The 26069-nt window shown below is 36.9% G+C and overlaps 1 protein-coding gene across 1 annotated transcript in view; it reads right to left on the reverse strand.

The window, feature by feature from the left end:
• Positions 1–26069, reverse strand: part of GPC5 (glypican 5) — a 1368124-nt gene that overhangs the window by 1072178 nt on the left and 269877 nt on the right. Inside the window, exon 5 of the mRNA XM_077780101.1 lies at positions 7622–7747. Within this exon, the coding sequence (XP_077636227.1) occupies positions 7622–7747 (126 nt within the window). The remainder of the gene's footprint in view (positions 1–7621; positions 7748–26069) is intronic.

Consider the following 26069-nt stretch of genomic DNA (forward strand, 5'->3'; position numbering starts at 1 on the left):
GCCTAGCACTGGGCTCAAACCCACAAAGAGTGAGATCGTGGCTTTAGCTGAAGTCAGATGCCACCCAGGTACCCCTCTCTACTTATTTTCAGATTCTAAGTCCTTGAGAGGTGGGCACAATGTCTTACTTTTGCGTATCATTCAAGGGCAACTGCAGTATCTTGAACATGGAATTCAGTTTTCTCCTACACACCACTTTCAAATGCATGTTAAAGGATGCTAAAGTAGCCCTCTTTCTGTTTCCATTTCAGCTAAAAACACGACAATAGATGGGATTTGAAACTCAGGTGCTAGATACAAAAAGCAGATAACTAAAAACTGTTTTCAGTTGTTCATGGTTATAGTCATCTTAGTTGAATAAAAGGATTGATGTTGAAGAGGCCAAAGGAGAGATTTCTTTAAAGAAACTTGGATGGCTATAGCATTCCACATTCATTCACCCTAAGTGAGAGAGGCTTTAGGGACCCTTGAAGTTTGAACAATTTAAAGAAGAGGTAGTAGATCCCATGTCTAAGAATAGCAGGCTGTGCTTGTAGAGGAAGTTCCTGCTGTAGCAGCAGGGGAAAGAAAGGCAGTTATACTGGGTATAGGCTAGAGAGAGAAGCAAAGTTTCTATGGCCTAGAGCAGCTCATATTGTAGAAAAAGACCCCATCAGAGGATCTCAACAGAAAAAATCCGGAGGTTTACTATTAGAGGAAGTAATGAGTCTTGAACACACAGAGCCCTAGAATATCAACTCCTAATACCTGCAAAGCCAGGACTCCATAATAAAAAAATACAAAATTATCAGTCAAAAAGAGCATTCCTTTCTCTTACCCCTACTCTCTCACTTCTGTCCCACCATCCCTTAAGCTCTAAATATGGGGGAGTTGAAACAGTGGCTGGAAGATGAGAACATTAGGTTGGCACATGAATCTGAGGCTGTTCACGCCTCGTTCCAGGCCCCTCCTAGACTGACTCAGTACACAAGTGGGGGAATGGGGAGAAATGACCACTTTGAGTTTTGACTATGAAGTTGGACTAGACTTTTTCATTGCAGAATTTAGACTTTTTGTGGGACTGAATTTAATTACTACATGGACACTGGTTATGAGACCAATGACAATGTAAAGTCCTTTACACACTGATAGTGACCAAATGGTTCTGACAATTGGCCATGATTTCACTGTATTGACAAGACAGAAAATAGACTTGTGAGTAGGTTTAATGAACCAATTCCCACTCTAACCTGAGTCCAACTCCCTAAATGTAATGATTACACGCTTTACAGGAGACAGCCGACTACTAAGGCAGTAAGCCAGTGAAGAGGGATTCAGAAGAAATATCTCCGTTCAGAAGATGGGAGAATGTGCAATTATCACCCAATTATTGTAGCATTTTTAGAAAAGACCAAAATGTGTATATTGGCCCAAGAAAAATGGACATTTTCCTAGGTCCTAACACTAGTTAGGAAGGTGAGGATTTGGAGCTAAGTTGATAAAAAGTGTATCCTCTTGCCACAATCTATGCCATCTTCCAAACTGCTTCAAAGCACCACTTGCCATAAAACCAAGCTACTTGAGGCACCATTTACATAATAATTGGTTGCCACGCAGGTGTACTAGAGTAAGGCAGAAAAAGACAGTGTAAAACCAAGAACTCTAAGTCTATGTTTATTCTGAACCCAACCCATCAGCCATTCCTGTATTTGTCCTCTTTGACATAAAATATGTATTCTACTATGCGATTAATTTGACAGTCCTTGACAATGTGTCTAAAAGCATACTTTGCTTTTATTTCTCTCACAAAGGAGCAGAAGTGTTTCAGTTCATCCCTTACTGAGGATTGTAAACACAGGCTTTTGACCTCAGGTGCTTTTATCCACTTCTAACCCAGATGCCTCACCTGTCATAAAGAAAATCACATGTCTCTAACCCAGAACACTTGAGCTTCTTAGAGTTCTTTAGACCCTGGTTTCCCAAAGCCACCTATGGAAGTGCACACCGTGAGACATGCATGAGTATAAGATTAAGTCAGAAAAATAGCACGGAGAGTCAGCCATTGGCAGAAACTCTTAAAACTCATCTGCGTTCTCGTCTTTCAGCACTCAGTTTCATTTTCCACGCACATACTACCAACCAAAGGGTTATCACCACACCACCTCCCAAATTCCCAAATCGTTTAGTTCTCGATAACACTTATAAAACTTCCTATTCCTCAGAGTCCTCTTATCTGTAAAAAAAAAAAATTACTGATAAGTGTTCAATGATATTAATCATTCTTAATCTGTCAAGTAATACAAGAGTTCTATAAAAAAAGATATTGCAGTAGATAAAAAGAAAGAAGATATATGACATATAAATGCAAAAATATAGATGTCACGGTGGAGTTAGAGGTTACGACAAAACATAAATGAGGGGATGAGTTTGGCAAAAGCTGTATGTACAATTGCGTGGAGAAAATGATTTAGTTGAAAATAATTCCATTAACAGTGGGAGATTCAGGGCCCACAGTACATTGCCATGATGGGGTAAGGGTGGGGACATCTTCTAACCACATCTCTTATGCCACTTCGAAGTCTGAAGCAAATTAGATGGGACATAGGTATGACAACGGTGATGATCATTATGAAGGTATACTTCAACAATACTAGAAACCTTATTGAATAGACAGAAATTGCAAGGGAAAAAAGAAATTCTAAACAGATAGTTTAAGTCAGGAAGAACATGCTGCCTTTGCACAAGCCACCCCAGTAAAGCAACTAGTTGTTACATTAATGAAAATCAGAACAATCCAGAGACCCGATTGCTTTGTTGTCCATAACTAGGCCAGGTGTTTTTTTTTAAAAAGAGATAAATAAAATTTAGTGAATGCTGCAAGGTCAGGAAGGAGAAGGAAGATTGAAGATGAAGTAACTTTTCAGATAGATAATGTAAATAAAAAACAGGTAAAAATATTATATTTACACACAATGAAAATAAAATCATTTTTTAAGTTTTTAAACTTAAAATAAATAAAATAAATAAATATAAGGAAATATGTCACTGTATGGGACTCTGATAATAGGTAAGTATAAAGTCTCAGAGACTTCCAAGTCTGATTCTTTTAAAAAATTCAATTATGTTGAGAAGAGAAACCTTATAAAAAGAGTTTGAAAGGAAAACACTGAATTATGAAGGAAGCATTAAGGAACAATAACTAATTCAAGATGAAGTAGAAATCATGTGGATTATTCATTTTGCTTGGATACCTCACAGCTACTGGCTAGTTTGAGAGTTGTTCAGGTCATAAATTCCTAGAGACTGAGGGAGAGTAACTGAATTATCCGTCTATTAATCAGAAGGGAAAAGGGAGCCCTGGTAATTAAGTAGCTGTCACATGCACTTCAATACTCTGAAAGACTAGTGCAAACCATCAAACAATCAATTTGTAATCACAGAGAACTGAGAACAGAGCTCTGAGAACAGGACTGACAAGCCTTTCAGAGAACAATTTTGTTTCATGATAAAGAGACAGGAGGGAGAGATAAGAGGGACTTCAAGAGATAGAGACTGTGGAATTCAGCAACATATTTTCATCTTAAACCAGAAATTCCTTGAACTGCTGACCTCAATATTGCAGTGTAGTGTATGGTATCCATGCAGTCTTTAATATCATTTGAATTAAAATAGATCTTGCTTCACAAATTAAACACTCCTCATATCTTACAGATATTTGAGATACTTTCATCTACAGTCACAAAAGAATTCCACCTCTTTTGATGGGCACAAACCTGATTTCACCCCATTTTATAGGACTGTCATAATATGAACAAATCAGTATGGCTCCCCTAGTTTTTGAGACAGTATGTCTGTGCACATAAATATTCTTATCAATCATCTCCTTAAAAATGCCGTCAGGAGAAGAAGTCTTGCCAAAATAATCACTTTGCTCTTATATTGAATGATAGACTCAATCTTGGCCATCAATTTATCCTATTGATGCGTTTGGCATAATTTCTTTAGAATGAAGTTGATGAGTTTTATAATCCACCATAAGAAAGGAAAAACTGCTATCATCCCTAAATGTGGTATATATTCACTGGATAATTCATTTCTTCAAAATTCAATGGCATTATTTATCTCCACCAAGTGCACATCTCCAAAATGAGTATTTTATTTGAGGATCTTAATGCTTTCATACAGTGAACGCTGTTACACTTCCTTTGGTCTTAAGGAGAAAGGACCTAATAATTCAAGATTGCAACGTTCATCAGGACTTAATTTTATATTGAAGTCTTCTTAGATAAATTCACTAGTTCAGTATTTAACCATTTCCATTAAGCTTTGACAAAACTATATCACAAAATTACTATGAAAAGCCAGATTAGTTAGAAATGGAATGTGAAAATAGCCCTTTCACTTTAAAAAATAATTATAAAAAAGGAAATAATAACAGCCCATAATTCTAACATGACTACAACATGTTTTCTCACTAAACATAAATAAATACAAGGAAAATAAAAAACAAAAGCCCTCCCCAGTACTTTTTAAGTGTATTTCATGTAACTATCCAGAAATATTAGATGCAGAACGAATATTGCTATTTTTGTTATTTATTTCGATCTGCTGATAAAATATGTAATAGCCTAGTTTTAACTTTTTATTTTTATTTTTAATTTTTAATGTTTTATTTATTTTTGAGAGAATGAGAGAGAGAGAAAGAGAGGATGAGCAGGGAGGGTCAGAGAGAGAGGGAGATACAGAATATGAAACAGGCTCCAGGCTCTGAGCTAGCCATCAGCACAAAGCCCGACACGGGCTCGAACCCACAAATGGATCATGACCTGAGCTGAAGTCGGACACTCAACCGACTGAGCCACCCAGGCGCCCCATAGTTTTAACTATTTTTAATAATTTTTTGAAATCAATCCACATTAGTAGATATAAATATGCATAATTCTTGGCTAACACATAATATTCCATGGCGAAGATGTCATTAATCAATTAGATATGAAGATATGATGTATATTTAGATTTTAGCATTGACTTTGCATTGAAGAAAAAAGAAATCCTATAGAATATTTATATCAAGAATTAACTGAAGCACAAATAAAACAACAATTTAAATGATATACATATTTTTAAAGTCAAGTACACATGAGAGTTTTCTCAGAATCAAATGGAAAAGAGATACCACCCAATCAGCTTACTTCGGAGCATTAGGGGGTAGAGTTTTAGGAGAATTAAATGAGATGATTGATGCTTGTAAAACCTTGGCCAACTGCTAGAAAATAACCAGGGCTTTAAAATGTTCATTTTGGAAGCAGCCTGGAGATGGTGGTAGAGCGCCAGTGTGGGAGGCTTGTCTGATCCCAGGGAAGTCAAAAGGAGTGGAAGGAGGTTGGGAGACCTAGGAAATTAGAATGGACCAGAAGAAATATCATCGAGGAGAGGAAAATGGCAGTTATGGTCATGAGGTAGGAGGGAGGTTTGGGAAAAGATTAAGGCAATGTGCAAGCTGTTCTCAGGAGAGTGAAGTGAAACAGTGCACTGGGAAGTGGCTGACAGACAGGAGGCTGGGTGATGCAGAGAAGGGGAGAATGATCTGGAAACAAAAGAGAATAATGAGAATCACTTTCTTTATCAGAAATGTGGACACTCTATCTATAGAGAATTCTTGCTAAAAATGAGCTTTTTTAAATTCCTAAACCATGAATGAAGTCTTAAGAAATACATGATGCAGAAGAAAATATATTCTCTGAGTTGAAAATACTAGCCCTCTAAAAAGTGTTCCCAAATCATTGATTTCCCCAACAGTATCTCTTATTATACAAACCCTGGCCCAAATAGTGGGAAAGAATGGAACAAACTGAAACTAGGATTCTCACAGCTGTAGAAAGAGAGGATATAATATAATGTAATATAGTATATATACTTATATAGTACACTAAATCTTTCATTAGTCCCCAGGGGATTCTCACTAGTCTTTGTAGGAAATTGTTATTACACACAAAAGAGCTCACTTCCAGGTTGAACAAGGTGAAAAGAGAAAGCACAAGTAAAAGTATAATTTAATTACTAAATCTAAGGGACAAAATTTTCACTGGCATGAAGACTGTAAGAATTCAAAGTTCTATATACTGTAAGTGCTCTCAGTAAAGGCAAGAAATAAAAATTGAAAAAATACATTCTAACATCCAAAGGATGTAATAAAAAAAGAACACTAGCTGTGTCTAATACTTTATTTAAATTTAATTATGCCCCCCAATTAATTAATTAAATTATGTTCCTCTCTTCAATAATCTTTTTCTTTGCAATCTAAGAATTTCTATGAGATATTCAGATATAAACTATAAAATAATCATTTAACCCATCAGGAATACAAGCTTTGTAATAAATATGATTATGCAGAAATACGTAAACAGTTTCCATTATTTAAATTTATTTAATAACAGTATGTGTGTTATGTTAAGCTTAATTGGCTAATAATATTTTAAATTAAAAAATTAAGCTTATTTATTTATTTGGAGAGAGAAAAACAGTGCATGTTGGGGAAGGGCAGAGGAAGAAGAGAAGAAACAGAATCCCAACCAGTCTCCTCAGGGTCAGTGCAGAACCCGAAGGGGCTCAAACTCATAAATAGAGAGATCATGACCTGAGCCAAAATTGGACACTTAACCGACTGAGCCACCCAGGTGCTCTGCTAATAATAGCTTAAATGAATTTATCACTCTTGTGGTAACTAAACCACCTATTTTTATGTAGAGTAGGCATGTTTGTAAATCACAAAGCTTAACACCCTATCTTTCTTTTTGAAGATTGTTTAAAATAAAATACACTAAAACATTCAAATCCAAATGCAATCCAAGCTTAGTTTTTATAATAATCACCAGCACTGGAAAATCAAAAGACCAATTCCCAGCCAGTTGTATTGACTACTGTTATATACTACAGAGGGGGAATTTAGGACTTTGTTAAACCCGGGAGATTACTTCAGAGTGCAATCAGTACAAAGTTATAGGAAACTATAACTTTCCTTCAGTTATAGGAAGTAAAGGGAAAGAAAATATCAAAGAAATTCTAGACAATGAGGAAAAAATGGCAAAAACTTTTGCCTGAGCTTGAGAACAGCTGACGACACACAAATAAATAATGCCTCAGACACACATGGAAGTACCCCCATTCTTTCAAAGGTACACACACACACACATACACACACACACAACACACACACACACACACGAGACACTTGTAAGATGGACATATTAATGCTGCTGAGACCCGCAATCATGTATCAATGAATCTTTGTGTAGCCATTCACATTTTACTGAATTTCCTCACTTTCTAAGACTCACAAAGTTAAACAAACAAAAAAATAGGATACTTGACAAACAAGATAGAAGGCAAATAATATTTAATTGTTGGTAAGTCCGAGCAAGGCAGAAGGAAGAGAGAATGGTCCAATACCACAGACTGCTATCACATTTCTACAATGTCAAGAAGATTCAAATTTATTTCTAACAAACTAGAGAGATGAAATTGTTGTATACTCTAACCTCTGTGGCAAAGTTAAAACTGAGGTGGTCCATTCAAGACCTGGGAAAAGAAAGCAGGGATGAAAGAGGCCATTATGTTTTCATAACCATTACGCATCAAATACCTTTTCACTATATCTTCCCCGTTCCAACATGGCTGTCCATCGGCAGCGGCTAATTCATTAACACAAAGCGCATCAGCCAGGCCTCCGTAGAACGTCCTGTACAGTCGAAGGCTGTTGATAAATTCCCTGAATGGGAAAATAACGAAAACAATTAAAACCAAAACTCCACAACAAATGCCAATATAAATGATATAATTTGTTGTGGATGAAGCTTAGAATTCAACTTATTTTAAATATTCACTGCTATTTGTTACATATTCTCAATACTTTTCTAACAATCAAGGTAAATACTAAACTTCTTTAAAAAAAAGAATGTAAGTACTCATATTTACTCTTTGGAATCAAAGTTTTCACAGGGTATGAATTTTATAGAACTCCAGTCCAAGAGTCATGAGGAATACACACACACACACACACACACACACACACACACACACGCCCCACTGTATACAGTATCCCTAAAAGCTCTTACTAGCTGTGGCATCTAAACCACACTGACACTAACTACTTTCTTATCCATACAGAAATGTCAGAGGCTCTTAACAAGCTAATTGATTGCTTACTAATTAAAAGTTTATTAAACTTGGGTGATTTTCCTACCTGGTTCTTCTCTTTAGTGTATAAGATCATAAAATAATATGTCTTTACTAAGTATGAAAAAAGATATGTACCATATTTCAAAAGCATGAAAATAAAAGTTGTTGGAAGGTATAGTATTTAAAACATTAAGTTTTTTTCCTCTCATAGGAAGAACATCTCTTTCCTCCATCAATTATGGGAAGGGAAAATTGAACAAAAAAGTAGCTTGCCTTTTAACTTAAAAAATTTCAAGTTTTAAAATCAAGGCTTTGATGTCCCAGGCACCTGAGCTTTAGCATTTCAAAAAACTTAAGTACTAAAAACTACAGTTTTGAACTTTTTTATGTAAACTATTGCTTTGGACAATGAAATGAAAAGCTACTAGCTTAATAAAGAGGAGATGCCGTTTGGGACAGGGACAAGAGACAGGGACAGGAGAAGAAAAGCAAACAGAAATCTACAGGTTGAGGAATTAAAATGTAGCAATTATGAAAGTGCATCCCCCACTGATATTTTGAAATAATTTCATTAAAACTGGGATCAAAGAGGAGGAGTTGCTCTAAAATACAGCTGAAATGACCACATTTTTTAAAAGTAAATGTGGTTTTGACAGCACTGATGCTCACCTGTATTTCTTTAATGTTTATTTATTTATTTTGAGAGAGAGCATGCACATGAGAGAGTGAAGGTGTGAGCTGGGGAGGGGCAAAGAGAGAAGGAGAGAGAGAATCCCAAGCAGGCTCTGCAGTATCAGTGCAGAGTCCAACACAGAGCTCAGTATCAGGAACCGTGAGATCATAACCTGAGCTGAAATCAAGAGTTGGACACTTAACTGACTAAGCCACACAAGTGCCCCCTGATGTTCAGTTTTATTAATTTCACAATTTTCTCTCTTTCTTGTTTTCAAAGAACTGTTTGTGGAAATGGCTGGAGTTTTAAATAATTACTAATCCATAGGCAGGATAAATGTCATTTTCGAATATGTAACATCTGATATCCTAGAGATCAGAATTTCCCACAGCAAGTGTTTGGTGAGTATTTAACCAGATTTTTAGCAACACTTCATCAGGAAAGTGATTTTAAAAAAATGACTGCAGAAACATAAATCTGACTCACTTCTAACTTATGCTCAACCCAAATAAAAAGTATGCTATATTTTCTAACTAGCACAGTATCTACTTATTTATACTTATTTATGCTTTAAGTTGGTTTCCTCTACTAGAAAATAAGTTTCCCCAGGAGGGCCATATTCCTACTAACTGGAATGCATGAACAAATACCAAGTCTCATGTTGCAGCTACTAAAACATAATTCATGAAGACAACTGATTCTTTCCTAGAGAGATGGGGTTTAATAAGTGGAAAGGTGTGTGAGTCCTGTCCTGAATTCTGTTCACTATAAATAACCACCTGTTTGGAATCAAAGAGTCTTCTAGAAATGACGAGGCCTGGCAAAACAGCTGGAATGTTGAGATCTCCACATTGATGGTACAAAACTGAATAGATATTTCTTATCTGCCTCAAACCTCCTCCTCAATCTTAGTGAATGGTGCCTTCACAACCAATAGATCATCCTGGGAAAAGCTTTACCTCTTCTTTTTCCAGTCCTCTTTCCCAATGTTACTCTCACAGCCTCAGCTGAAGTCCCTATCATCTCTCTGGAACGACAGCACTAGAATGACATATCTTTAATCTCTTCCTTAACAATCACCTCTCATCCTCCAAGAGCCGCCTCTTCAAATTCAAATCTGATAATCCCCAGAGTATGTCCCTCACTTGCTTAAAGCATCAATCGTTCTCTATTATCTACAGCATCTTGGAAAGGCACAGAAGGCACTCTCTGACCTCTATTTCGGCAGCAACCCAAACCATACTTTAGGCTTCCAAAGAAGTGAGATACTTGCTGTTCCCCAAACACACCTTCATGCCTTTGCATGTGTTCCCTCTGAAAGCAGCACATTGTAGACTTCCACTCATTCTATACACCAGCAACTACCAGTTATTTGTCACAAACTACTAAACACTATTGATTCCCAAGCTCAGTGTTGGTACCATAGCTAACTAAGACAGTCCCTACCTGCTAAGAGTACATTTTCTGGTGAAATTCCACAATAATACCACAGTGTTAATAGTGCCACATGTGAAGACAGAGAAGGAATCAGGGGAAATGTACAAACAAGATAATACTTTAGTGTTTCATGCCCAAAAAAGGGGAAGGTGGTAGAAGCAAACAACAACAACAAAACAATAAGCAGAGGTAAAGAGGAAAGAGAATATTGTGTGTTCAGATACTCATATGAAGTTTAACTAGTAGGAAATAGGCTTATGGAAATTACGGTTAAAAGGTAGAAAGAGGCCAATTTGTAATAAGCCTTATTGATCATCAAAAAGTGTTTCTATTTTGTTCAGAAGTCAGAGGAAGCCATTAAAAGTTTTCCAGCAAGCCGGTGATGGCATCGTGACAGAATCATGTAAATAGGTAGAAAGTCAGTGAGGTCACTTAGGGGACTATAACCAAGACTCAGGGGGAGAAAATGTGAAGGTGTGGAAAAAACATCTGTCAGTGAGCACCATGAAAAGTGATAGAATTGAAAGACATTAAGAATCTAGAATTGACAGTTACTGTAAAAGTTATAACTTCGAATTGTCTTTTTCAACTCTCCTGAGGTGACTGAGGGGATGATTATTATCTCAGTGTTATTCACTACATTAAGAAGGAAAGGAAGGAGAATACAACTCTTTCAACCTCCCACACTATACGTAGAATTGCTTTCTCCTGCTCAATATTTTCATCTTTCTATGGTGCATATCACTTTCTATTCTAGTACGCCATGTACTTATTTACTATGCTTTCTTGTTTCTCATCTGTCTCCCAGTCTAGAATAAAAGATTCAGGCAGGCAGGGAGTTTTTTTAGTACGTTTTGTTCACCAGTATAGATCTTAAAACAGTTGTGAAGTAAGGTCAGTCTTTAGTAATAAATTAATGAACAGGTTAAAACTAATTAATAATTAATTCTATTCTCAACATGTTTGGTTTATAATTTCTTTGGGATGAACAGAAAGAGAAATCAAGTAGAATGCTACTTTCAGACTTACTATGTGTAACACCATCTGAGGATCCTTCCAAAATGCAGGTTCAGTTCAGTAGTTCTGAGGTGCAGCCCAAGATTCTACACTTCAAAGAAACACTCAGATGATGCTAAGGCTACTGATCCAAGAACCATGAATACCATGGATGTGTGCTGTTGGATATGCAACCTTGGAGCCAGGGAATTGGACACGTGATGTGAGAGGCATTATCTACAGAAGTGGTGACCAAAGTCAAGAATGTGGATGAAATCTCTCAGGCAAATAGCACAGAGTCAGAAAAAGTCAAATGAACTCAGCAGTAGAAAGAGCAAAGGAAGAAAATCACCAACGATAAAAGCTGTGAACATTCAAAAGTAAAGGAATTTGAACCTAGAGAGATTCTCCATGGTTTAAAATGCTACTATGAGAGGTTACTTAAAGTAATGAAAATGTCCTCTATATGGGGTCGCTCAAAAATTCGTATGTTGAGACAAGGCCCTTAAAAGGTACATAGGCTCAAATGAGACATACGCATAGCTCCTAACCCAATATGGCTAGTGTCCTAATGACAAGAAGAGATGCTAGCAGTGCATGTGAACAGAGGGAAGGCCATGTGAGGACATGCGAGAAGGTGGCCATCTACAAGCCAAAGAGAAAAACCTCAGGAGAACCCAAACCTGCCAATGTCTTGACCTTGGGCTTCTAGCTTCCAGAACTGATATCTGTTGTTTAAGCCACGTGGTCTGTGGCATTTTGTTATGGCAGCCCTAGCAAGCTAATACAATATTTAAAGCATCTGAAATGGGTTAATAGACTTCAGGTTTGCAGTATGATGAGTATTAAAGAGAGAGTGAGAAACTATAGGTCCCAAAGACGAACATGAAGGGAGTTTGGGTTGAGTATATGTTTGTCTGTTTGAATATGCAAGAGATTTGAAAAGATTTGTGTATGAAAGGGAAGGAGATAACAAGGGTTTGGGGTTATTAGCTTGTTCCCAAATATCCCAATTCTCAACATTCCAGGCTCAAAGCCACTCTGAAGCTTTAGTATGTGACTTGGCTCTCAGTTCTAGTAAATGTATGCAGAAGTGATGTTTGTTCCTTCCAAGTTTAAGGTTTAAGAACCAATGTGGTTTGGCCAGCTTCTGTTTCCCTCTTCCCAATGACTGGCAATGTTTTACATGGAGGCTACTTGGTCATTCTGAGGCATAAAGCAGGTAAACCTGAGCAGTGCCCCTGTAGATCTAAAATGTGCATAGGTTGTGGGGGTGCCTGTGTGGTTCAGTGGATTAAGCCTCTGACTCTTGATTTCAGCTCAGGTTATGAACTCACAGTTTGTGAGTCTGAGCCCCATATCAGGCTCTGCATCAGCAGTGAGAGAATCTCTGTGCTTGAGATTCTCTCTCTCTCTCAAAAATAAACATTAAAAAAAACAAAATAAGATGTACATAGGTTGTGGGGGAAAAAACAATTTTTTTGTCCTAAATCAATGATAGGTTGGGGTTGTTTGCTACCATTACATAATTCAGTCTTTCTTAATTGATAAAAAGAAAGAGAAAGTTAAAAATTGATAGATCACACATTCTGAGAAGAGTGAGTAAGAATTACCAAAAATCGAATGATTCACTTTGGAGTAATTTCTCTGAGACTGAAATAACTGAAGAAAGACTGGATGCTGAGATGAGTTTTGGTTTATAAGGATAGAAATGAGAAGAGATATCCTACTTCCAAACTTTATATTCTGTGTTTGGAGATTCTTAGGTCACAGGGAGTAAGAGTAGTGTGGCAAAAAGTAGTTACAAGAAGGGCCGGTGGGGGGCGGGGTGTGTGTGTGTGTGTGTGTGTGTGTGTGTGTGTGTGGCTACATTGGATACAGAAAATTTTGAATCTGGAAGTGAAGGCGATAAAGTAACTATAATGAGGTAAAAAAAAAAGGTGTATCTACTGTCACAGAGCCAATTAATGTTGGTCCTATTATAAGAATCCATATTTCAGTTCCCAGGTCAATGGTTGGGCTACTATACACCATCATGCATCCTTTTCAAGTTTTATATGAAATGTCTCAGTGAATAAAATATTCTGTTCTTTGGATGATTCAAAATTAACTTGCTGGAAGGGTGACTATATTCATGCAATTATTTTTCTACAGTTATGAGAGTATTTCCAGATAAAACTAGGAGCATAATAAATGCAGGGAGACGGTAAAAGTTTCAGCTCATTATCGCTGAGGGGCTATGTTCCATATGTCGGTTGCTCTTAAGATAGCTTACTTAGTCTTAAGAGTAACAGAACATATTTTTTAAATATTTAAAATATTTTTAAGAAACAGGAAAACATTGCTTGTCAAAATATTTAGTCAAAATCTATATGTCAAGCCATACACAAATTAATAATTTCTCATTTGGGCCTGTAACCATTTAACAAACGATATCCCCACCTAGTTTTGTTCTCCCATCTTCCTTTCAAAGCATGTCCCATGTTGTAACCAGAATTGGCTTTAGAAATCAGTCCAACACTTCACTGCTTTAAAACCCTAGGGATTCAGGGGAGCCTGTTGGCTCAGTCAGTTAAGCATCCAATTTCAGCTCTGATCATGTTCTCATGGTTCATCGGTTTGAGCCTGGCGTCAGGCTCTGGGCTTACAGCTCAGAACCTGTAGCCTACTTGGAATTCTGTGTCTCCCCCTCTCTCTGCCCCTCCCTTGTTTGTGTTCTGTCTCTCCTTCTCTCAAAAATAAATAAATATTAAAACCCTAACTATTCAGATAAAATGTCCTACCAAGGCACATAATCAATCTATCCACTCTCCACCCCTTAACTTCCCATGACAGCCCCCCTTCCCTCCACTCAACACACTAGCCAACACTGCACACATATACTCACCCAGTATAAGATATTTCAGTATTTACAGGATAAGATTCCAAGTTTAGCACATGAAGTTACCTTGACCCTGCATCGCCTTCTCCTCCATCATTCTCCCAACTTTCTGCCTATCCTTCAAGATTCAGCTCGAAGCTCATCCACCCTCTTCCTCCGTGCCTGACCAGCTCGTAGTTTTATTTGTCCATTCTGTTTCTTGCACAGCACCAGGCATCTGTTTTTCAGTCCTGGCTATCTGATATTATAATTCCATTGTGTGCATATCTGCCTCTCTGATTAGAGGGTACATTCAAAAAAGGCAAGAGTCATGTCTTCCTCATATCCCTAGAATTTGGGTCACAGTTTGGTATCCAACATGCCTTCAACAAATTCTTGCTGAATGGATCCCAGATGCAGTCTTGGTTTTAAGAGCTTCCAGAATTAGAAATGTCTAAAACCAAAATACATTTTAAAAATGATAACAATAACTGAAAGTCTTTAAAGGACACAGTTGACTTGGAAAACTACATTAGGGGGCCCATTCCTAGACTGTAGAGAAATATCAGAGAGATCTTCCTGATGTGTTGCATTAGAAAATGAAAGAAATCTGGGGCACCTGGGTAGCTCAGTCAGTTAAGCGTCTGACTCTTGATTTGGGCTCAGGTCATGATCTCATGGTTCATGAGTTCAAGTCCCGCACTGGGCTCTGCACTGACAGTGTGGAGCCTGCTTGGGATTCTCTCTTTCTCCCCTCTCTCTCTGTTCCTTCACCACTTGTGCTCTCTCTCCCTATAAAAATAAGTAAATAAACTTAAAAAAAAAAGAAAATGGAAGAAATCTACACAGGAAGACTGCAAAGTGTGTGCCAGACCAGTGTGCCAGACTACATAGGCTCAAGACAGGGTCTATACATGCATGCTACTGAAATTACTATGTAGGGACACAATAATATTTAGTCATACAGCTCTGTAAGGTAGCTATCATAATTAATACCTCACAGCTATATCGTGTTACAAAAAGAGAAAGAGCCATAAATCATCTGTTCCCCTAGCTCTTTGTCCTAATTGTACACTGTCATCACCAAGGAGATGTTTAAACTGTATACCTAGATGTCTCCCTCACTCAGATGTGTTGGTCTGGAGTGGGCCCTGGGCATCTGAGCATTTCCAGAAGCTTCCGATAGGATCCACATGTGTAGCCAGGGTTGAGCACCTGTGATTTAGTCTATTCTCTTATTTGGAAACTAAGGAAAGTGAAAATCGGAGAAGGAATAAAACAAGTGGAAACTACTAACTTACTTAGGAATTTAATTACAGCAGACCTCGCTCTCTGTTCCGCTAATTAATTAACTAATTAATTAAAATGCCATCACTTAGCAATACCAGGCTGATATTGAATATCTGATAAATCAGAGTTGAATGAACCTTTATATAGAAGAATATTTCCACCTGTTTCAAAAATTTTACAGAAATTCTCTGTTACTAGAACACAATTAGTAGATTGTTAGACTAGAAGACACAGATACAACATTCTTTCTGCCAAACTCTGCACTTAGAAGGGAATTTGTTTAAGCCGGATTTATCTGTATATTTTTACTGGTCTGAAAGGTCTGGTGCAGGACGCAGCGAGCGGGACAAATTCTGCTTCCTGCCTAATGAACAGCTCTGTCCACGGCGCTAGCACAGAAAAGAGGAAAAGGGCCACAGCACAATTGATCATTCATAGCTTGCAGCCTTGTTTGCCCTAAGCTTACTAAAGGCAAGGGAGAAACATGGACCAGCATAGTTATTGCTTCATTGCTTCCCATGCCCTTGAGGCCAGCAGTTCCAGAAATGTCTCCTGATGCATCACATGGTAAGGAAAAAAAAAAACATGAAAGGAAATGCAACTCACCCTGAAGTGTCATTTACAGATTGGGTGACATAGGAATGCCCAGTTACTACTATAAAATTGAGCGACACTTCTGATTGGCTGTATCCTTATTATTGACTTTAGTCATTTTTAACAATAAAAATAATGTATCTCTTCATAAATAGTACAGTAATCCAAAGGCACATGAAGAACAAGTTAGTATCTGTCCCTCCATAGTATGTCTACCTCCTCCTGAGGTAACCGGCATTAGCAGCCTGGCATGCTTTCTTCAGCTCCTCTGTGTACACAATATCTAGCAACCAAAAACAGACAGGCAGAGAGAAAAAGAGACATAGTGATGATTTGGTTTCACAAAACTGGGACCAAGCTATATACATATACATGCAATATATTTTCTCACTTGACAATATATCATGAATCTCCACCAGATTAGTAAGTCTAAGTCTTGATTATTTTTCGATAGCTGTATAAGATTCCACAATCTGAATATAGCAACTCTACCACAATCTATAATAATATTCCATGAAACTAACTCACATTTTAATTAATAAGGCTGATATGGTCCTCATACGTATGACTTAAAGAGTGGCAACCACGTGTTTCAAACTTTGCAGATTTCCTCTCGGGAGTCATTTCCACTTAAGCATATGGCTCTGATTTTACATTCAATTTTGCATTTCATTTCATTAGATATTGCAGAACACAGAGCCGTATTCAAAAGGCATTACCTCTCAATCTTACGTCTTCATCTAGCAGGAATTTGTTGCAATTATAAAACATTTATAAATTGTCACATATTGTACTTCCTTTCCTTTTTTCCCCCATTGAACACAATATAAAAGGGGCTATTTCTAATTTTGACCAAAACTAATTATCTGGAAAAGTATCACAGAAGAATCTTATTTTCAAATGGAACTTCTATCTGTGGAATGTTTGAGACTACACGCTTCTTTATTTAATGGCATGTATTGATTTTTTTTTACCCCTAACGTCAGTCCACACATAATACAGAACCCAAATTAAAAGCAGTGCCTCCCATACTGTTTGAAATATCTGTTGAACAAAGGTCAAATGTGCAGTTTGCTAGTTAATGGCCTGAGGCAAAGTTAAGGTTAATGTGGCACTAATGAGCAGGCTCAACTCTGTAGAAATGTCTGACCACAGTTGTCAAACAGCAGACATTTAAAATGTCAGTCTCTGGCTCAGCAGAGGAAATACGTAATTGCATGTTCCCAGATAAGAACTATTTTCTCTTGCATTTCTGAATTTATATTTAATACATTTATCTTATCCTCAACAAAGTCATTCCACTTGACAAAATATTTTTATAATCTTTAAAATAGAAAAATATTTAGATTTCTAATCTATGGCAGTACCAGTTCTTGTACAAATGCTTGAAAGTCATTAAATTTATACAGTCAAATTAGCTAGAGGGAGAAGTGAAATCTAGTTTCCCGGTCTCTCTCCATACACTTTGCAATGCATGGAGAGCGGGTGGAGACAGTCAATAGGACGCTAAAAAGCTATGCAGTTTGAGGCACCATTTATCACAAACATGAATGTGTTACAAGAGCTTTGCACTCATATTTGATTAAAAAGAAAAGAGTATTTTTCCTAAAAGAGTAACTCATAAAGTATATTCTCTGAACCCCACCTGAACATACTGGTCATTCTGGAAGCTGGGACTGAATGATCCACACCATTCTCAAAAGAGAAGAATTTTTTTTTTTTTTTCCTGACTAAATGATTCCAGGTTTCTTCCTCCTCATAGGAAGTCTTCTTGTTCACACACCATGACTTCCCTTCCTTAGAAGATTTACTGTGCTTTCTCAACAAAGCTGAAGGGGTTAAGACGGGCAGTGGGCTGGGGAGCACGGGGCCCGGGTGGGGAGAGGAATGGGAAGGAGAAACAGAAAAGAACCCTGGGGACATGCTAATATCCATAAATGTCCTCTGCAGAGGATTCTTCTTGACCTGTGCTCTATGTTTCACACTCCTAGTGGTGATTTTATACTAGCTCTGAGCTGAACATTCATAGCCATCTATACAATTAGTACAGACACCTCCATTCCTCACTTCTCAGTAACTCTCCAAACCCAACACATTGCCATTTAATGCCCCAGTAAAAAGCACCTTTTCTGAAAGCATCCTCCTTTAAAAAGAGTGATTTAAACCTGATGTCAAAACTCGGTTTTCAAAACTAACTCTCATCTCCTTTTCCCATGTTGTAAAAATGTACCTCAGAAAGCTGACTGTTCTCCATTAAAAAGGACTTTAAACAAAGATCTTAACTCATTATTAAAATAAACACAAGACCACATGTCCAATATCTAAACAAATCAGATAGTATTGAGGAAACTGACCGTCCGGTCCAAAAGAGAGGAAACATAACTTTTCCTACCTCATAATTTTTGTTCATTTAAAAAATATATGTAATTATTTGTTTAGTTATGCTAGTTTCAGGAGACATGCTATTAGTTTTTCAATAGAAAAAACTGTCTAGGACATGATTGGGTCAAGAACAACAAGAAGATTCAATCAAATATTTGCAAATCTAACGATTCTAGCAAACTTCATTCATACTAAGAATCATTACTGAGTAATTAACTATATTTTGATATTCAGTATTTTAAGTCAAATCTTGAACATTACTCTCTTTTGCAGTAAAGTATTTTCTGTGGTTACTGACATTTTAACTATAAACTCCATGACTTAGAAGATATGAGAACATATTCTGTATAATATTTTCCACTCTCAGCATTAGCAGAAAACGAATTAAAAAAAAAAAAACTTTCCCTTTAAGAGTCTGTCAATAAGTGGACTTCTTCCTTATTCCTTCTAGTCTACTTTTTCTCCATTTTGTGATTTCTATCATCTATTCTTGGTCATTGCCAATATATGTCTGGTAAACTGTTCTTGCTGGCATCTTTGGTTACTGTTTAATTCTCAGTGCAAATACTTATGTTCCTGAACTCTGGCCATAAGGATGGGCTTTAGGGTCAGAAAACCTATAATTAAAAGAGTTCAGAGAAAATGTGATATCTTCATATTCAATTTTATTCCTATTATTCTAGTAATGCTCTAGAAAAAAAATTGCTCTTGAAGGTTACATGTAACCCAAGTATTATTTTGGGTGGCATAGAATATTACTGACCAGAGCTGAATAATGTAAAATTATCTTTGCTCAAGTATGATATCTAAAATATTGTCCATGCGAAGGGAATTATAATAATACATCTTTCCATCATGATTATTCATACATCGGTTTGTTTATATAAGGCTTAGCTCATGCTGGAAAATGTAGATAAACTAAATACAATGAAGGTTATAAATCCTTGGAGTTTACTCAATTTGCAGAACCCCAAAGTCGCAGTGCCCATGTCTAACAAGATTCTTGCTGAAGGAGGCTGAAACCAACCCAGTAAAAGGAGCACCTTAGACCTGTTGATCTTCAAAGTCATAAAACAGAATGAAGCATATTTTTTGGGGAAAAAAAAAAAACCCTTGAAGTGAAAGTCTATAACTCTAAAATATGGGCCTAAATAAAAAGAATCATTCTGAAACTACCCTGGAACTTTCTTCAGTTGTACTTCCAAGGAAGAGATTCCACATATGATTCTAGAGATCATGATGTTCCTTGGAAATGGTGTGTCTTATAGTAAAGATGGAAAATAAAACCAAAAAAAAAAAAAAAAAGATTAAAAAAAAAAAACCAGTACATCCATCAAATGATATAATCTACCCTAGAAATACATTTCTCCTATTTTGAGGTTAATTGTGGAGGAATTGGCAGCTTTTCATTTCCCTTAAATATGCAACAGGATAAAAATATAAAAATCCTGTTCCCCATTTTCTTCTATTAGCTAGATGCATCATCCAGACACTTCCAGGGGGACCTGGGTGGCTCAGTCAGTTAAGCATCCGACTTCGGCTCAGGTCATGACCTCAAGGTTCATGGGTTCAAGCCCCGCATCTGGCTCTGTGCTGACAGCTAGCTCAGAGCCTGGAGCCTGCTTCAGATTCTGTATCTCTCTCTCTCTCTTTCTGACCCTCTCTTGCTGACACTCTCTCTCTTTCTCTCTCTCTCTCAGGAAAAAAAAAAAAACATTAAAAAAGACACTTCCAATGCCACTGATAGATTTAAACCGGTGGCAATGGTTTTTGTTATGTGAAACAAAGTGGAAGAAAGTGCTTAGTACCCTCGCTATAGACTGAGCACCCATGATACTTCCACATACAATTAATTTTGCTAGTTTAGTAAAAGAAACGATCCTCCCTCATCATCCTGAGTTAGGCCCCATAGATTCTGCTAAAAATTCTGAGACAGTTTTTATACACTCCTATAAAAATGATCAATTTCAGTATGACATGACTTTCAACCTTCTTCACCTCTTCAAAAACTGAGTGGAAAAAAATGGGAGCTGAATTTGCAATTCTTTTCAACTCTGCATACATTTACTGGCTTTCCCAAAGAAAAAGGATAGGAGATTCACTTTTTGTAAAAAGAAAAAAAAAGACAGAAAACATTTTCAGGAATAGTAGGCAGAGAGGATTTCATTCACAGTTTGATTTTCTTGGTTGGGGGATATTTTGACCATATAAATGGGGTAACCCTACAGTCTCAATTATAAACACTACTGAGAAGCTCTTAGCTCATTTGGCAAAGCTGCTACTGGGAAATGGAAGGTTTTTAGAGAATCAGTTTGAAAACTGTCCGATTTAAGGATCCTTCTTCCCCTGGCTGAGAAAAAAAATGTATATATTTCTTATTCTTTGTGTAGTGAAAAACTTCAGGAGATATATTTCTACTCACATGAACTTGAAGTTGAGAGCTTCAATATGACAGACAAATTAACTTGAGGATGAAAGTATTACGGGCCATCGATGTAACTTTGAAGGGTTTAGAATACATCTCATCTTCCCTGATATAAAACGACCTTCATCTAAACAAGCAAGTTATAAGAGTTTTAATTGCCGTCAGTGATAGCTATGCAAATCTGCTTTCTAGAATTTTCCATAATTTCTGCCATCAAAATGAAAAGAGTGTCTGTTGGATAGCATGCCCACATAGCCACATCTAAGGCCAGCCACCACTGGTACTCCATACCTTTCAGTAAGAAGACCGCTTTATGTTAGTTTAATCGTTTGGATTTAGTTTCAGATACATCAGGAATGTATCTGGTGGTCATTAATTTTTCCATCTAAAAAGGGAACATCTAAAAAGGGAAGATTAAATCTCATTTTTAAAGGCTTTATTTTTAATATTAGTATTAGCTGGAAAAAACTGCTTTTCAGTACAACAAAATTTTTCATGTGTTTGTTTACGAACTTTCTTTCTCTGGGAAGTTTTTATCAGATTCTCAGTGGGATATGTGACCCACAAAGGTTAAGCACCACCAGCCTAAACTTTTGCCACATGTTTGTTCTGCCTTCTGGCATTCCTTCTTCCTGTGTGCCTGGTTTTTGACCCCCTGGGGTCCTGCTTTTCATTATTCATGTGAGTTGATGCTGGCCTGCCTCGTGTAGCTCATGTTTCCTCGGTCCTGCTCTGGCCTGGTCTCTTGCCCCCTAACCCAAAGCCCTGGCTTGGCCTGGGTGCCCTCACACCCACCACTCACTAAGCACTGTTTTAAATTAACCAGAAATGCTCTCATTGAAGGGAACATGACTTTTATTTTAGTAAATTAAACTTACAGGTAATAAATAATAATGGCACCTCAAAGAAGCACTCACTTCCTTTTAGGAAATAGGTTGGAAATTGCTTTCCCTAGTCCTATAAATGATATTAGCTTTTTCTCAGAGTTGACTTCTTCCTGACCTATGGATATTTTCATCCGCTGAGTTTATATACACACAATTCATCATTAAGCTCAGTATGTCAATAGTGATTTAACCATATAAACACATACACGCAGACACACATGCATCAAGAATTTTAAACATTAATTAATTTTGGTTTCATTAATAAAATATAGGGCTAAATAAGGTTTGACTAAATAGCTATAAACTCGTGTGTTTTAAGCTAACTGACCCTATGTGATATCGACTTATCCTAAGTACCTTGGCAAATAATTCTAAATAGTATCGTGTTCTTCATTCAGAATATGTTTAAAAGTTTTTCCTATGCTTAATTAATTATTTCAGTCACTCTACTGTGTTCTTCTGCAATGTACAGGGTAACAATTAATTGGCTTTCATGGACAGACACATCCTGAAACAGAATGTGCCGTGACTCATTCCCCTCTTTCCCCTAAGCAATTTCAAGTCCTTTTGAGTTCCTATTCTCCATAAATAAATAAATAAACTGTTAATGTTCAAGTGATAAAATTCCTATGCAAGTCAAGATTTCATAAACACATTAGAATGAAATGGAGCTGCCCGATAATACAAGCTTCCATTACGTTCTGAAGAGAAAAATTGAGAAAAACAGAAGCTCATAAAACAATTTAAATTGTATTTTGTCTTAAACAGTAAAAATCCAGTACTTCCAAAAATTCTCCTTTCCCCACCTTCACATGAATATCTCCTCTTATGCCAAAAATATCTTATTTTTACTAAGCATCTTGGATAGTCTATTCCCCCAATGCACAGCCATGCATACAGCCCATCCCCTTAATTGGTGCATTCTTAAATGAGAGGTTTGGCTAATTGGAATGCTTGCTGTAGAACAGATGGGACACTGGTGTTGAGACTCTGTCTTAATTTATTGTCCTGGGGTTTTCCTAATTACCCACTTAATTGGCACAGCCACACCACTTTGAAATAATAATGTACCGCTAATTATCACCGATTTAAACTTGCTAATAGCTTATTCTTACCAGCTAACTTCAAGAAATCAAGCAGAGAGCAGGAACCGCCACCGGGAAATCACTCTGCCTGGGCTGGTTTAGACAGTTACATAAGTGCAGTGTCCTTTACAGTTGTGCTGATTTGGTTTCTGCCCAAAAAGACTAAATAGTGATGCTTTTCTAGACATTTAAAGGAATGTTAGCTCTTCCTTGACTTTCCCAGCTTTCAGAGACCTTTGTAACTGGTGCGGTTCAATAACTCCAAGTCTCCAATGAGCTCATTATTAGCATTCCACATAAACAGAAAAGACAGGGGAGGTTGAACAAGTACAATCACATATCCCAAATATAATCAAAGGAATCCATAGCTATGGTTTAGCTTCCTTCCTTCCAAGCTAAAAGACTGACATACTCTATACTTCAAGCTTAGTGTGGCTGTAGATCCGAGGACTGATTGGATGTTAGAATGTTAGAAATAAAGCCAGGAAAAGACTGGGTATTAAACAGAAGAGTTCTTTTATTAAAATGAATATAGGGGAGGAAGGGGGAGAAAGAAAACAGACAAAACAATTACAAACTTGGGAATTTAGAGAGAAATATCTGTATTTCGGATAAGATACTATACTTTTGCCTAAGTTTACACTTATTCTGTATCTTTCTTAGGTACTTTTTCAGACATCTCTAGGTCAGATTCCCTAGAAACAATCCTGGAGGCAGGAATTTGTATGCAGATGATTCATCAAGGTATCAGTCTTTTTTTTTTTTAATATTTTATTTATTTTTGAGAGAGAGATAGAGACAGCATGAGCAGGGGAGGGTCATAGAGAGAGGGAGACACAGAATCCGGAGCAGACTCCAGTCCCTGAGCTAGCTATCAGCACAGAGCCCGATGTGGGGCTCAAACCCACAAACCATGAGATCATGACCTGAGCTTAAGTTGGACGCTCAACCGACTGAGCCACCCAGGCGCCCCATCATCAAGGTTGCATTCTTAAGAGAAAGGTGGTAAGAGAAGTAGGATAGAGTAAGCAGATAGAAGGTAAGTTGGGATGTAGTCACAGCTCCGGCCAGCTTGCACAGGGAGTGTGGAAGCATAGATTGCATCACCTATCTGGCCCTGTCACGTTGAGTAAGGGCAAGCCTTTTATCCCTCTGTGTCAGGCCCTGCTTACAAGCCTCTGCCAAAGGGGTGAGGAAGGTGGGAAGCTAGCCCCCTCTTTCAGGTGGATGAGATGGTGTTCGTTGTCCTCCACACACAATGCAACTGACCTGTGTAACGTGTAGGATACTGCAGGAATGGCAGAGTGGGGCTGCCAAGGCTAGATCATAAAAACATTGCAGCTTCTACCTTTCTCTCTTTCAGATTATTTGCCCTGAGGAAAGTCAGCTACAGGGTGAGAAAACTCAAGAAGTCATTGTGATGAGAAAGTGAGGTCTCCTGCCTTGGAAGATGACAGCGAGTCCCACTCAAGCCTTCATAGGATTGCAGCCTCACCTGGCCTTGGTAGCAATCACCCTAAGAAATCATCGCCAAAAAGAAACCCTAAGCTAAAACCCTATAGCTCAGCTGCTCCCAAATTCCTGACCCACAGAAAATTGGTTAGTAAATAGTTGTTGCTTTAAGCTACTTCATTTTGGAATGACTTGTTAAATAGTAAGAGATGAATATATATGCCTCCAATTTGTTAAGGGCAATTCCCCAGAGAAAAAGGCAGCTGTACATTATGAGCAACCAGGAGAGAGCAGCCAGGAGGCAGATAAAATGGCCAGGTAAAGGGATGTGAGTAGGGCATCAGCAGCCTCCACGACCATAATTACCTCTCCTATGAAACATTTCCATTAAGCCTCCCATACGACTTACAGTGTCATGTCATGAGCTCAATTATGGACATGTATATTTTAAAAAATATACATTCTAGGCCAGTAATTCTAGGCCTAGTAAAATTTTAGAATGTTACTAGAATTCTAGGCCTAGTAAAATATTCCTCAGAAATGAAGGTGTGTTCAAACAAAAGCTGAGAGAATTTATCACCAGTAATAAGCAATGAAAAATATACTAAGCTTAAAGCAAAATGATTCTAGATAGACACATGGAACTAAAAAAAAAAAAGCACCATAAAGGATAAAATCTGGGTTATCACAAGGAATATTGACTATTTAAAAGCAACAATAACAATAATATCTTGGAAGATGTTAAAATGTTGTTAGAAGTAAGATGTTTGCTAGGAATAGAGTAATGGAAGATAGGAAGAGGGTAATGGAGTGTAATTATTTTAAAGTCCTCATATTGTTCAATGAAGTGGTAAAAGTTCTAATTTAAAGTAGATAGTAAAAATTAAAAATGCATATTGTAATCTCTAGGGTAACCATTAGAAGAATAATAAAATAATGCAAATAAAAAACCATGAAGATCTTAGAAAATACTAAATACCTGTTAAAGTCAAAAGGAAGTCAAGAGAAGAGAAATAAAGAATAAAAAACATGAGGTAAAGAGAAAACAAAGAACAGGATGGCAGCCTAAACTACTTCAGAATCCTGTATATCCCTGTAAAAAATAGACTACACGTCCTAATTGAAAAAGAAAAAAGAAAGTAATTAATTATCACTTAATAAATACTGTTGGGTAGTTAAAAAAAATCTAACTGGTCAAATTATTTATGTCAACAATAGTTATATCACTACAACCTCAAAATAATTGCTTGAATAATGGAAAACTACATAAATTAAACTCTGTTAAAAAATCTGGAAATCTTTTTTGTCAGGGTGCCATAAATCTAACATAATTTTAAACAACAAGTTTGTATATTTAAACAACAAATTTTGGGGCACCTGTCTGGCTCAGTTGGAAAAGCATGAGACTCTTGATCTCAGTTTTGTGAGTTTGGGCCCCATATTGGGTACAGAGAGTACTAAGATAAATAAATAAATAAGCAAGCTTTGGACAACAGTTTTTTATAAGATGTACCACTAAAGATACTAAGTCTAAAATAAACTATGACAATACGATTTTTTAAAAACTATGATTTCTTTATATGTAAAAACATATTTTAAATTAACCATAGAACAGTTTTTATCTTCATTTACATTGGCAAAACAACAGATGCATTTTACTATTCCTATTTTTCAGCAACTAGAGCAATTATATTAAGTTACAGAAACTCTTGTGTGTTTTTTTATTTGTTCTAGTTTTAAATTGGTTTAAATTTATAGATAATATAGATATCTATATCTAAATATCTATAGATATATAGATATAGATAATATATGTTATAGATGTTCTCAT

The sequence above is a fragment of the Crocuta crocuta genome, unplaced genomic scaffold (assembly GCF_008692635.1).
Source record: "Crocuta crocuta isolate KB4526 unplaced genomic scaffold, BGI_CrCroc_1.0 scaffold188, whole genome shotgun sequence".
NCBI lineage: Eukaryota > Metazoa > Chordata > Mammalia > Carnivora > Hyaenidae > Crocuta > Crocuta crocuta.